Source organism: Rhinopithecus bieti, unplaced genomic scaffold, assembly GCF_001698545.2.
Source record: "Rhinopithecus bieti isolate Rb0 unplaced genomic scaffold, ASM169854v2 scaffold_15143, whole genome shotgun sequence".
NCBI lineage: Eukaryota > Metazoa > Chordata > Mammalia > Primates > Cercopithecidae > Rhinopithecus > Rhinopithecus bieti.
The window spans coordinates 982422-996013 of NW_016808091.1; the positions used below are offsets into that span (position 1 = coordinate 982422).

Sequence of the window (13592 nt, forward strand, 5' to 3'; positions counted from 1 at the left end):
GTATATCCCTACAAGGGAGTATTACTCAGCGACAAAGGAACACACTGATCACTGATTCACACGAGAACATGAATGACCCTCAAAACCTTATGGTACATGAAAGAAGCCCAATGCAACACACTACACAGCTTATGCTTCCATTTATAGAAAATGCCCAGAACAGGCACATTTATGAAGACAAAAAGCAGATAAATGGTTTCCTTGGGCTGGGGTTGGGAGGGAGGATCAGTTGCAGATGGGCTTGAGGGAATTTCTTGAGGTGCTGGAAATGCCCTAAAACTGGATTGTAATGATAGTTTTACAACTCTATGAATGCAGTTAAAATAATTTAGCTGTGAACCTCGAATGGGTGAATTTTATTGCATGTAACTTACATATCAATAAGGCTGTTAAAATACATAGAATATGATAATAACCAATGCTATGAAGAAAAAAACTGGGAAAGGAGTATGGGAAGGCAGGGTGGGGTTTCAATTAGTGTGGTCATTAAAACCTCCAGGCCCCCAGGATGTGGTGGGACTGCTCTTCCTGGGCCCCTTGCAGGTGATTGGGGCAGTGATTAGCGTGGGACAGTTGTGAGCAGAGTGTGATGTGTATTCCTTCCAGACTGAGGATTTAACTGCTGACATGAGACCATTCATGAGCTCACTATTTCTCGGGCCTCTGGTCTGGCAGCGTCAGCCTGGGTCTTTGAGTCACTGTGATTGACAGGGCAGGATCCACTCCTCAACTCACCCAGGTGACCTGTGACCCAGTGGTTGTGTAACTCATCCCATTCAGACTCACCCAGGTGGTCAGAGAAAGCCTTAATAAAAGCTTTGGGTAAAAATCTGAAGGAGGTGAGTCTGTAGGCCAGGCGACTGTCCTGGGGAACAATGGTCCAGAGTGGGCAGAGCATGCAAACACCAGAGCAGCAGGGAGGCTGGCACTGCTGGTGCAGAGCAGGGGCAGCGGGGTGGGGGAGTGTGGGGCACTTGGCAGGAGATCCTTCAATGGGCAAGGCAGGTGCCAGGGGAGGGCAGGCAGCCCAGAGAGGTGCGATAAGTGGCCTGGACATCTGTGTGGATGTGTTGAGCAACATGGATGCCCATAGGTGTGACAGTGCTGATTGGATTTAGGTTCAAAGAGTCTTGCTCGGTGTAGTATGGAGAGATGGAAGGGCCAAGGGTGGGAAGAAGAAGAGCAATGGGGAGGATCCTTTGCAAAGATCCAGGTGACAGCTGACCTCTCACTGCGCTGCCATGTGATTATTCCTATTGATTATTCCTATGAACATTCTCATCAGATCAGTCCTGTGCTTATAACCATCAATAGCTCCCTATGGCTCACAAGAACAAGTCCAAGTTTCTCAATACAGCATCCACCTACCATTCCTCCCTTATTAACCCATTCCAACCACTTCAGTGCCCCTCTTTCTGAGTCTCCTATTCTCCCAGAACACAGTCATGCCCCCCTACCTGGGTTCTCACAGTCCCCTTACATCCCTGCCAGCAGTGGGGGAGAGAGTATTCTCTGGGAAAGGCCAAGGTGAGGACAGCCACAGAGTCAGGGAGGCATGGGAGAGGGTTTCGAAGGAGCCTCCCTCCCCCAGGCTGCTCCCAGCCTTGGTCCTGACGTTAGCGTGCAGGTCAGGGATTTGGGGATTTGCAGGAGTGGTTGGATTCAGAGACGCCTTCTCCTTCTCTTTGGACACTCTGGCTGGGTATGGGCAGAGGCCACTGTCTTTCTCTCCACTGTGATCCCGAGGCACAGTGGTTCCTTGGGGTGGGGAGTGCCAGGAGGGTCAGACAGGGAGAAGCCAGCAGTCCTGGGAGACAACCAGGCAGACCAGCGGTCTGAAGCTTGGGAGCTGAAGAGAAAAGAGGCTGCAGCTGGTCCTGCTGGCAGGAGAGTTCCCTAGGAGGAACTGAGGCCCACAGTGATGGAGCTGAGTGTGCTGCTCACTGCTGGGTGAGACCTTTAGCATAGAACTCACCAAGTGAGAGGTCAAGAGGCTCACCACGGCTCTTGCTGGAGGGAAAGTGCTGGTAGGTTCTCTATGTGGCAAGATTGTGGACAAAGTGAAGAAATGAAGCATAGCAGTACAATTTAATCTGTAAGAACCTTTCATTTGCCCTCAATCCCTGAAAATGTCAGTTAAAAGCAAACTTAAGTTTCTCCATAATCTCCATTAGCTGAGAAAGACAGAGGGAAGAAGGGAGGGAGGGAGGGAGGCGAGAGACAGCAGAGAGAGAGAGAGAGAGAGAGAGAGAGGGAGAGAGAGAGAGAGAGAGAGAGACTGGGAGGTGGCAGGTGGAGGGAAGAAAGAGAAACACACAGAGGTGCTGAGAGACCAAGGATGGGGAGGAGAAGCCCCTCCCCCTGTGCTGGAGACTTTTTTTTTTTTTTTCCCTGGAGCCTGTCATGAAATGGCATTTCCAGTCCATTTTTACAGAGTTGTCAAAGAGTTCGAGGTTAGGTAATCATTTACAAATTAATCCAGTGTCAAAAGGAATGAATGTGTATGAACCTTGGAAAAATTATACTAAGTGAAAGAAGCCAGACACAAGGCTTCATAAAAGGATACATAATTGCATGAGTCCATTTACATAACAAATCCAGAATTGGAAAATCCATGGAGGCAGAACACAGATCAGTGTTTGCCTGGGGTGGAGAAGAGGGAGCAACCTCTTAATAGGTACAAGGTGATGGAAAAATTTTGGAATTAAATGGAGCTGGTGGTTGCACAACATCGTGAGTGTATGAATTGCCACTGACTTTTACACTTCAAAATGGTTAATTTCATGTTATGTACATTTCATCTTGATAAAGACATTAATTCAATCAAATTCATTAAGTTCAGGTATGTCATGCAATATGTCCTCTGTCCCTTTCTCAAAGGATTTGTACCTATGCTATGAATCCGGGGAAGAATTTATTTCATCATAGAAATCTGATGGCTGGAACCTCCTACAAAAGCAAGTGACTGTTCCTTCCAAGTCATATAATGCAATAAACCCAGCACAGGGAAAATAATAACTGGAGATATTAGGTATCAGGCTTGAACAGAGTTAAAGGCTAATCTCAGCTGCTCCCCCACCCCCTATTTTCTCCTATGGAAAGCGAGATCTAGGGAAGTTGACAGTGTGAGAAGTGTCTGCAGCACAAGGCCAGCCCAGGGGTCCTGGCTTCTAGCCCACTCCGTTCTTCATGAACACAGAGCTTTACTCCTCACCCCATGAATATCTACTCAGACCACAGCAAAGGGGCTCTGTGGAATCTGAGCCTACCCTGGGCTTGGTCCGCTGCATCCTGAACCTGGTAGCACATTATATTACATCACCTGGGACTTTAAAAATATGCTGATATGTTGGATTCATCCAAGACCAATTAAACCTGCATCTCTGGAGGGGGAGCCTGGGGATTTTTAAACGCACCTTGGGTGATTTTAATGTGGAGGTTGAGGTCCATGACTGCATTTTACCCACTAGCTTCTAGAATTTCCAATCTTTACCAGTCCTGGAGGGGCTCAGGCAACATCTCATACCTGAGCCCATCAGGTCATGCATGTGATCTGACTAGCAACTGCCAACCATCACCTACACAGCCCATGTAGCCAGCACCTGCACAACCCACCCAATCATCACCTGCATAGTCCACCCAGCCAGCACCTGCACAACCCACCCAGTAAACACCTGCACAACCCACCCAACCAGCACCTGCACAACCCACCCAGTCAGCACCTGCATAGTCCACCCAGCTAGCACCTGCACAACCCAGCCAATCATCACCTGCACAACCCACCCAATCATCACCTGCATAGTCCACCCAGCCAGCACCTGTATAGCCCACCCAGTCAGCACCTGCAGAGCCCACCCAGCCAGCACCTGCACAACCCAGCCAATCATCACCTGCAGAGCCCACCCAACCACCACCTGCACAACCTCCCCAGTCAGCACCTGTATAACCCACCCAATCCTCACCTGCAGAGCCCACCCAACCAGCACATGCACAACCCACCCAGTCAGCACCTGCACAACCCAGCCAATCATCACCTGCATAGTCTGCCCAGGCAGCACCTGCACAACCCACCCAATCCTCACCTGCAGAGCCCACCCAACCAGCACATGCACAACCCACCCAGTCAGCACCTGCACAACCCAGCCAATCATCACCTGCATAGTCTGCCCAGGCAGCACCTGCACAACCCACCCAATTCTCACCTGCAGAGCCCACCCAACCAGTAACTGCACAACCCACCCAGTCAGCACCTGCACAAGCCACCGAATCCTCACCTGCATGGCTCACCCAGTCAGTGCCTGCACAATCCATCAATTCATCACCTGCATAGTCCATCCAGCCAGCACCTGCACAACCCACCCAATCCTCACCTGCAGAGCCCACCCAACCAGCAACTGCACAACCCACCCAGTCAGCACCTGCCTGTGACCCACATGCATAACCTAGCCAATCCTTACCTGCACAGCCCACCAAAACAGCACCTGCCTGTGACCCAAACAGACAGTCATCCCACTTGATCTAACAGTTATCTCCCAGGCACTTTACTGAGGGACGCAAACAGACAGTCATCCCATTTGGTCTAATAGTTACTTCCCAGACACTTTACTGAGGATTACTGAGGTGTCCTCACTATTTCTCTACTAGCCCCTCGGCTGGATCCTTTCCAAGCAGGGACACAGAATAGCATTCAGCTGCACACAGCTTTCCCCTGTGAAGGACTTGCCGACTGCCCCAGCGGTCCTTAGACATAGGGGTCCTTACAGACTCTGAATGCAATCAGAACCCTGAGTCAATAGATCCCAGGACCCCGAAGCCTCTGTTTTTCAGGCAGACACAGAGCAGCTGCATTAGTTCAGGGGTGGGGGTTGTGCCATCAGCCATTGCCAGGAGCTGAAGGAGGTCAGAACCCTGACCACAGATGCTGCCTGATGCTCTCAGCCACAAGACCAAGACAGCCTCCAAGGACCCCATCCTCAAGCAAGAAGTCAAATGCAAAGGTAATCATTTCCCACATAGAACATAACAAAATTCTTACTGAAATATCTGGCTGCAAACGTCCTCCTTTTGCTGGAAGCTGTCGGCAGCATAATGAAGCTGGCAGTCTGTGCAAATTTCTTCTGTATCCTTTTTATAAAGAACCAACCACATCCTCAAGCAGACAAGCTAATTCCTGTTTTCCAGTAACAGGAGATCCACATCTATAGAAAATAAATATATTTAGAATGCCCTTTATCTGGTATTTTCTTGGATTTTAAACAAGAAGCCTTGCTGTGAGGAATTAATTCATTAAGCATAAGTGCATCTAGGGATCTTGGAATGGCCTTGAGCAAGTCATGGGGTCTTGGGGTATCAGTTCCTCAAATCTGTAAAATGGGAACGATAGTGACAACCACTTCTCAGAACAGAGGATTGAGAAGTGGAAAGAAGGGGCTTTGTGAGCAAAGCCCTCAGCACACATCAGATGCTATATTTGGTTTTTTTCCGTGAGCTGACCTGGATTTAAGGGGAGCTGGGTTTCCAGAAAGTCTTAGAAATAAGTACAAAGGACACTGCAAATTTGCAGCATGACTTCCAGGATGCATTATGGTCTTCGACTGGTGGGCACAGCAGGCCTGTTAGTGGGGAGAGCAAGTCCCACAGAGGGACAAAGTCCAAGAACACCCCATGTGAGACCCTCACCAGGCACACAGGCTGCTCATGGCATGGCTTCTCCACTCCATTTCTGGAAATTTAGCATCATTACAGCATAATTTACAGTTGTGGAGAATCAAAAAGAAAAATCCCGATTATGAAACAGCCAAGCGATGTTTATGGAGCCATCAACATCATTGACATAGTGGTCCTGGCAGTCTAAGGCAAAGGCAGGCTCCAAGGCAGCGGATACAATGTTATCTAAATGAGGGCAGCATTGATTCAGGTGGAGCAGTGACTCCTGGGAGGGCATGCACCTGAATTTTCTTCCCAGCACCCTCCTTGTCTCCTCTGCTCTATTGAGCTTGCATCACGTTTATTGACAGTGACATGAAACACCTTTCAATTGCAGAGAGCATGAAAGCAGTTAAAACCCAATCACTGCTATAAAGATAAAACAAGCATAGCTAGTGCTCAGTGGCTCAGTGCAGGGTAGATCCTTCCTACACCTGGGCTTAGGGGTGCAGGAATTGGGGCTGTCACCACTGCAGGAGGGTAGAATCTGGGCTGCCGGACAGTGCTCAGTGGGCAGTGTTGGGGGAATGTCATCTTGGCCCATGCCTTGGTGCTCTGTGGACAGTTCCTGCTGCTAATGTTCTCAGAAGGGAGCGTTGGACAGTACGGAGAAGGGGGCCAACCTGAGCCTCTGGGGAGTGACCAGGGACAGTTAGGAGTGGAAGGAGGCAGCAGTCAAGCACTCAACTGCTTGAAGAGAGCAGCAAGGGTCAAAACCCAAGGTGCCAGCATGTCCTTGCCACAAAGTAAGCAGTAATTTGGGTTGCAAAGGCCAGAGTGCAAGGCTAATAAGAGCCCATAGGTACACAGGCAGAGAGGAGTGAGAGCAAGCCCATCCCACGACCTGGTGTACAGGGGGATTTGGAACTAAAAACTCTAGGACCAAGTCCAGGTTTTCCTTTTTCGAGTGCTGGGAATTTAGACACGGGCTAGATTTAGCAAAAAAAGGTATAGGATGCCCAGTTAGTTTTGCAGTGTAACTGTTCTAAATATTGCATGGGACATAATACCTGCTAAAAAGGTATGCATAGTTGACCTGAAACACTATTCAGATTTAACTGGGTGTCTGTATTTTATCTGGCAACCTTATACCTTCTAAATATCCATTTTCTCTTTGATCAAAAAAGCTAATACCGCCAGGTAAGAAACTTTCAACTGCAGACAACAAGAAAGCCAGTTAAAAAGAGGGGATTTATTGGTTCTTTGAGTAGGAAAGCCCTCATAATGTGGACTTCAGGCATGACTGGATCCAGCAGCTTGGCAATGTTAACCAAATCTGGTTTTTTTTTTTTTTTCCAGTTCTCCTGTTTGCTTCTGGAATGCCTGCTTCATTCTCAACAAAATCCCCTCATTATTAAAAAATGCTGGACACCAGCTCGCTTCAGGAACTAATACTCTTTCTTTCACGACCAAGACAAAGAAAGAGCCTATCTTCCAGTGTCTCTCAGAAGTGCTGGGAAACTGCCACTCCCTACTCTTCCAAGCTTCTCTTCTGGCCTCATGGCCTTGGTTGGGCCACTCACTCATCCCTGAACCACCCAAACCAATGCAATGTGCTGATTGACTGAAGCCAACCTGGTCTTATACCAGGCATAGGGTGGGTTGGCTTCGTAAAAGCCACCTCGGCTGGTATGGAAAAGAGGTGGATGCTAGAGTGGATGCCAGCCACTGCAACCAAGGGTGGGGAGAAGGGCTCCAAAATACAGTGCCCACAGTGAGGTTGCGCTAAGGATAAGATACATGAGACCATCCCACTGGTGTGGTGTGTGTGTGAGTGTGTGCTGTGTGAGAGGAGAGAGAGGGAGAGAGAGACAGAGGAAGAGGGGGAATGTTAGTTCCTCTCCTTGGACATGCTGATTTATTTATTTATTTCTTCTTTCTTTCCTTCCTTCCTTCCTTCCTTCCTTCCTTCCTTCCTTCCTTCCTTCCTTCTTTTCTTCCTTCCTTTCTCTTTCTTTTCTTTCTCTCCTCCCTTCCTCCCTTTCTCCCTCTCTTTCTTTCTTTCCTCTTGGCCAGGTCCGTGATCCAATTTCCTTCCTGGTCTCGGGCCCCTCCCCGAGAGGCAGTGAACTGGGCCTGTGTGCCCGGACAGGTCCCTGCTCCTCACTGACCTCCANAAACCAATGCAATGTGCTGATTGACTGAAGCCAACCTGGTCTTATACCAGGCATAGGGTGGGTTGGCTTCGTAAAAGCCACCTCGGCTGGTATGGAAAAGAGGTGGATGCTAGAGTGGATGCCAGCCACTGCAACCAAGGGTGGGGAGAAGGGCTCCAAAATACAGTGCCCACAGTGAGGTTGCGCTAAGGATAAGATACATGAGACCATCCCACTGGTGTGGTGTGTGTGTGAGTGTGTGCTGTGTGAGAGGAGAGAGAGGGAGAGAGAGACAGAGGAAGAGGGGGAATGTTAGTTCCTCTCCTTGGACATGCTGATTTATTTATTTATTTCTTCTTTCTTTCCTTCCTTCTTTTCTTCCTTCCTTTCTCTTTCTTTTCTTTCTCTCCTCCCTTCCTCCCTTTCTCCCTCTCTTTCTTTCTTTCCTCTTGGCCAGGTCCGTGATCCAATTTCCTTCCTGGTCTCGGGCCCCTCCCCCGAGAGGCAGTGAACTGGGCCTGTGTGCCCGGACAGGTCCCTGCTCCTCACTGACCTCCATCCACACCATGGAGAGTGGATGTGTGTGTGTGTTGGGTGGGGGGGGGGGGGGGGGGGGGGGGGGGGGGGGGGGGGGGGACGCTGCATCAGGAGACCTCTGGTTAGGGAAGTTTTATTAGGAACCACCTCTGTGACCTTTACCAACCTCAGCCAATAGTGGTGACAAGGTCCTACAGCGTGGGCCTCTCCTTTAGGAGGCTTGGGGACAGAGCTCTGCCCACCAGCTGGACAGTGACCTCAGGGGGGGAAGGGACAGGAGACTGCTCTCCAGACTCTCACCCCAGCCCTCGCCTTTCCCTCACCCACCTTTCTTTGCAGCAAGTTCAAATGCAGGTCATGCACCAGCTAAGCGGGCACAGCTGGGCACAGTTCCCGGGGCCTGCCGGGCAGCGCTGGGAAGGGCGGCAGAGAGCGCGGGCTGGACGCTTGTCTCGGAATGACTCAGCCAGGAGCAGCCGCCGCTCGCATGGGCCACGCAGCAAACGGGCGCCCTGTGGGGGCTGGAGAGGCCAGGTCTTCTGGAACCAGGCCAGCGCACCCTGCCCGGGCGTCACCCCACCACGGACAATCGCAATGACAGTCAGCACTTCTCAGCACACTGTGGATCACACGCGTTAGCCTGGCACCTGGCTGTGCCCCGAGGTGGGCATCACGGTGGGACTGGGAGGCACTCCAGTCACAGGCTTCACCAGGGCCGAGGTGGCGACGAAAACCCGTCTCTCGGGCGTGGCAGTGGCCTGGCCACGTGCGCGTCAGGACTTGCACCCACATCTCCCGCCAGCGGTGAGCGGGGCCTCCAGCAGAGCGGGCGGGGCTGCTCACCTGGAACCAGGGCCTGGCGTCTCCTCCCCCGCCTCGGCCGCCCGGGGCCTGCCTGGAGCTCCTTTCTCGCCGCCCGGCGGCAGCTCCTGAGCTCTCGGCCCGCTCCTTTAGCCCCGCAGGCTCCCTGGCCATGACCCTGCCCCCGGCCTCCGTGTGATTAGAGGGCGAGCAGGGCTGGGGATATGCAGCCAGGGCCCCGCATCCTCAGGCAGGACCAAGCTCCCGGCTACTCGACGCCTCTGTGGCGGGGGGGAAAATGCGGCGCGGCGGGCGGTCCCCGCGAGTCGAGAGCCTGAAGCAGCTGGGTCGGGGATGGCCCGGCGAGGCTGACCCCTGCCGGGCAGCGCGGGTGGCGCCGCGGGCGGAGGCGACCTTCCTGGGCCCTGGTGCACGGCGCCCCCTGGCGGGCATCGAGGACGCAGCCTCCTGAGCACCTGGAGCGCTCGCCGCGCCTTCCCTCCTGGCTTCTGGTTACCCAAGCTCATCTCGCCCCAGCCTCATCTGTAGCTCACCGTCCTGTGCGCCCCTTGCTGCTGGCAGGGGCATGTGGGATTTCGAGGATTTTCTCTACTGAGTCTTCCTCGGAGTAGGTGAATTCTGCATAGCTGGCCCAATTCTGTGTCTTAAGTATGGGGAGAAAGTGGGGGCTGGAGAAATCACTAGCAGGGGAGGAGCCCTGAGGTTGCCGAGGGGGATCGCTGCCACTTCCCAAGGCTCCCACACCACCCAAATCTCCCCCACTTCATAGACTGGGAAACTACGGTCACAAAGGGTCAGTGCATTCCCCAAGGTCCCAGAGCCACACACAGCATGGCTGGCATTTGAAAGTCAAAGCAGAGGAAGCAGGCAGGTGGCTCTTCTTGAATTGGCTTTCGGAGTCTGTGTTGGGCAGAGAGATCCTTCCCCGAGAAGGAAGTGGCCTCCTACTCACTTGGGTTCAGCGTCCAGGTTCACCTGGACTCATCTACAGTCTTGTCCTTGACAAAGGCAGGGTGATTGGCCATGCGCTGATGGCCTTGGAGAGCCTGATTCAGCCTTTGGGCAGAGCTGGGTCAGTCCAGCCTCAGGGTCATCACTCACCCTAAGCATTGTGGTAACCTCTGGCCTGCCCCTGGAGACCCCAAGTGTGGGGCAGGTTGACCATGGTGGAGAGTGGGAGCTGGCAGAGGTAAGGCCTGCCACAACACTGGAGCTCAGGGCACCTGAGAAGCAAGGTCATAGCATCCTGTTCTTGGACCCCGTCAGTCTCCGCAGCTATAGGGGGCTCCATTGAAAACACTGTGCCAGGCCTTCTCTGGTGTGCCCTGGTGAGGGCTCACTCACTCTCCAGGCTTGCTGGAGGAGGTGGCATGAACTTCGGTGGAAAGAACAGAACTGGGGAGCCAGAGAGTCGAGTTTGACTCTTGCCTCGGACACTTCTTTTTTTTTTTTTTTTTTTTTTGAGGCGGAGTCTCCCTCTGTTGCCCGGGCTGGAGTGCAGTGGCCAGATCTCAGCTCACTGCAAGCTCCGCCTCCCGGATTTACGCCATTCTCCTGCCTCAGCCTCCCGAGTAGCTGGGACTACAGGCGCCCGCCACCTCGCCCGGCTAATTTTTGTATTTTTAGTAGAGACGAGGTTTCACCGTGTTAGCCAGGATGGTCTCGATCTCCTGACCTCGTGATCCGCCCGTCTCGGCCTCCCAAAGTGCTGGGATTACAGGCTTGAGCCACCGCGCCTGGCCCCCTTCTTAGCCGCGTCTCTAGGGGGCTCAGCCTCTCTGAGTCCCCTTCCTCATGTATGAAGTGAGGATAGTAATACTGCTGAGTCCCTGGGTCTGTTAGATGATGAAGCGAGGAAGGTCAGCCAGGACACTTAGCTAAGTGTCCAGCTCGCATTAAGTACACCATGCTCATGCCCTTGGCTACGATGGTGTGTTCCAGCTGCAACCTTTATCAGGGGCCCTGGAAGTGCTTGTGTCTTCTGCTTCGTCCATCATCATCATCGGCAGAAGCTAAGGCAGTTTTTGCTTCTCAAAACAAGTTTCTCACACATTGAAAGATATTCTGCATTTAAATTTACGTGATAAATTAAAATATACGCCACATAACCACACTGTAGATCATGTTTAGAGTTCTTAGGATACTTTTGTTTTTATATAGCGACGTTGTTTGGTTTTTCTAGTTGTCATAAGCATTGCAGGGCTATCTACTGTTTCACGGGCTTAAATATTTAAGTCAGTCGATGCCAGAACCTAGGGATTGTTTGCACCTTTTTGAAAAGGGTCACATTACTGGAAGAAGAAACCTGGAGCTGATTCGTATTAGCCACGAGGTGGCGCCCTCAGCACACTACTTGAGCTGTTGGGTTTTCCAACAGCAATGACCAGCACACGGACAGAGGATGTCCTGAAGAGGGGCTCTGTCCGCTCCAGGAAGTCCAGGGGAGTCACCTGGGTAACACTTACAGGAAACACATGCTTCTGTGGGTACACAGCTGGGAACGGGGTGAGGCAAGTGAGTTACCTTGGATGCAAATTTTAAGGGGCAATGAGCGCCCCTCTCCCCTCACCCTGGTCCCGGCCCTGGGTCACTGGACTGGGACGTGTCTGTGAGGAGCGGAGCTGGAGAGCGGCTCCCTGAGACCCCAGGAGAGAGGATGATGCTTTGACCTCAGCCCTGCTCAGGTGGGGCCTATACGACGGGGACGCTAAAGCCCCTATTCTGATCCAGAGGCTGTGGCCAGGATAATCGGAAGTACTTTCTGGGAGGGGATTAAGGGAATGGACGAGGTGCTGCTCATCCCTATTCCCACTATGAATTGGAGCCGCAGGGACATGGAGGGTGTGGGGCTGAGTCCAGTGCCTCCCTGGAGTGCCCTTTCCTATCTGCATTCGGGCTGGGCCAGCCTCTTGTGGCTCCTGCACATGGCAGCCCCCCTGAGCTGGAGAAGCCACCGTGGAGCAGGGGTGGAGGCCGTGGCGCCGTGGTAGGGGGTCTCTGTCCGGGGCCTGGGTACTCGGTGACACTGGAAGAGAATGCAGCCTGCAAAGTGGCCTCGGAAACTGGAAGAAGAGAGTTGAACTGTGAAGGAGGCAAGGGAAGCTGGGTGCAGAGACAACTGAGGAATTGGCAAACATTTTGGTAAACCAGAGCATCATGCTGCGTGAGTGAGGAGTAAAAAAGGTGGGAGTGTTAAGGATGAGGTGGAACGAATATTCATACAGTGCAGTAACTAACACTGAACACAGTCACCTGGAAGAGAAGACTGGGGAGAATCGGGACGTTAAGTCTGCTGGGCACTTGCGGTTTTTACTGCGGATCAGCGCTGTCCAACAGGGATATAGTTTGAACCACGTCTGTAATTAAACGTTTTCTGGTAGCCGTATTAAAAAAGAAACAGGTGAAATTAGTTTAATAACATTTTATTTAGGGCAATATATGCAAAATGCTATCATTTCCACATGTAATCATTTATAAATATTATTTATTGAAACATTTTGTATTTTTTTATACCAACTCTTCCAAATCTGGTGTGTATTTTACATTTATAGCATATTCCAATTTGGATGCTAAATTTCTGCTACAAATATTTTATCTGTATTTAGAGTTTACAAAATTTAGAGTTAACAAAAGATTTTCAAGTTGTTCTAAACATACGTAAAAGCTTTTTAGTAATTGGATTGTGTGTCAATTTCTAAATTAAGATTAAATTAAATTAAACATTTAAGTGCTCAATTGATCTAATTTCAAATGTGGTTAGTGGCCCTACTCTATTGGACAGTGCAGTGGTAAGCATTTAAAAGTCAAATATTCATGTCAAAAATGTTAAGAATAATAAGTAAACAGTAGAAGTAGAACGTATAACTTCTAAACCAGTAGAGGGGGCTATATACAAAAAAATCCCAATCAATTCAACAGAAGGAGAAAGGGAGAAAACAATAAAATAAAAATTACGATAAATAGAAACACAAAAGAATAAGATAAAAATAGGTATAAATGCCATAAATTTATCAGTAATCATAGTAAATGTAAACAGACTAATCTCACACGTTAAAAGACAGAAGTACTTAGGTTGGAATTTTTAAAAATCCAATGGTAGCTGTTTGTGAAGAGACATATGTAAAACATTAGAACACAGAAATGTTGAAAATAAATGAATGGAAAAAGATGCGTGAGACAAATAGGAATTAAAATAAAACTAGTGTAGAGGGGCAGTTCCAAGATGGCCAAATAGGAACAGCTCCAGTCTACAGCTCCCCACGTGAGCGACATAGAAGACGGGCGATTTCTGCATTTCCAGTTGAGGTACCGGGTTCATCTCACTAGGGCCTGTCGGACAGTGGGGGCAGGACAATGGGTGCAGCCCACCAAGCGTGAGCCAAAGCAGTGCAAAGCATCGCCTCACCCGGGAAACGCAAGGAATCAGGGAAT

At 50.7% G+C, this 13592-nt stretch overlaps 1 protein-coding gene across 1 annotated transcript in view; it reads right to left on the reverse strand.

Annotated features, from left to right (window-relative positions):
- The window catches only part of ARHGAP22 (Rho GTPase activating protein 22), a 211138-nt gene extending 201688 nt beyond the window's left edge, over window positions 1–9450 (reverse strand). Inside the window, exons 1-2 of the mRNA XM_017885520.1 lie at window positions 8667–9450; window positions 5036–5198 (exon numbers count right to left, since the gene is read on the reverse strand). Coding sequence (XP_017741009.1) covers window positions 5036–5087 — 52 coding nt within the window. The 5' untranslated portion in view covers window positions 5088–5198; window positions 8667–9450. The remainder of the gene's footprint in view (window positions 1–5035; window positions 5199–8666) is intronic.
- Window positions 9451–13592: the final 4142 nt, after the last annotated feature.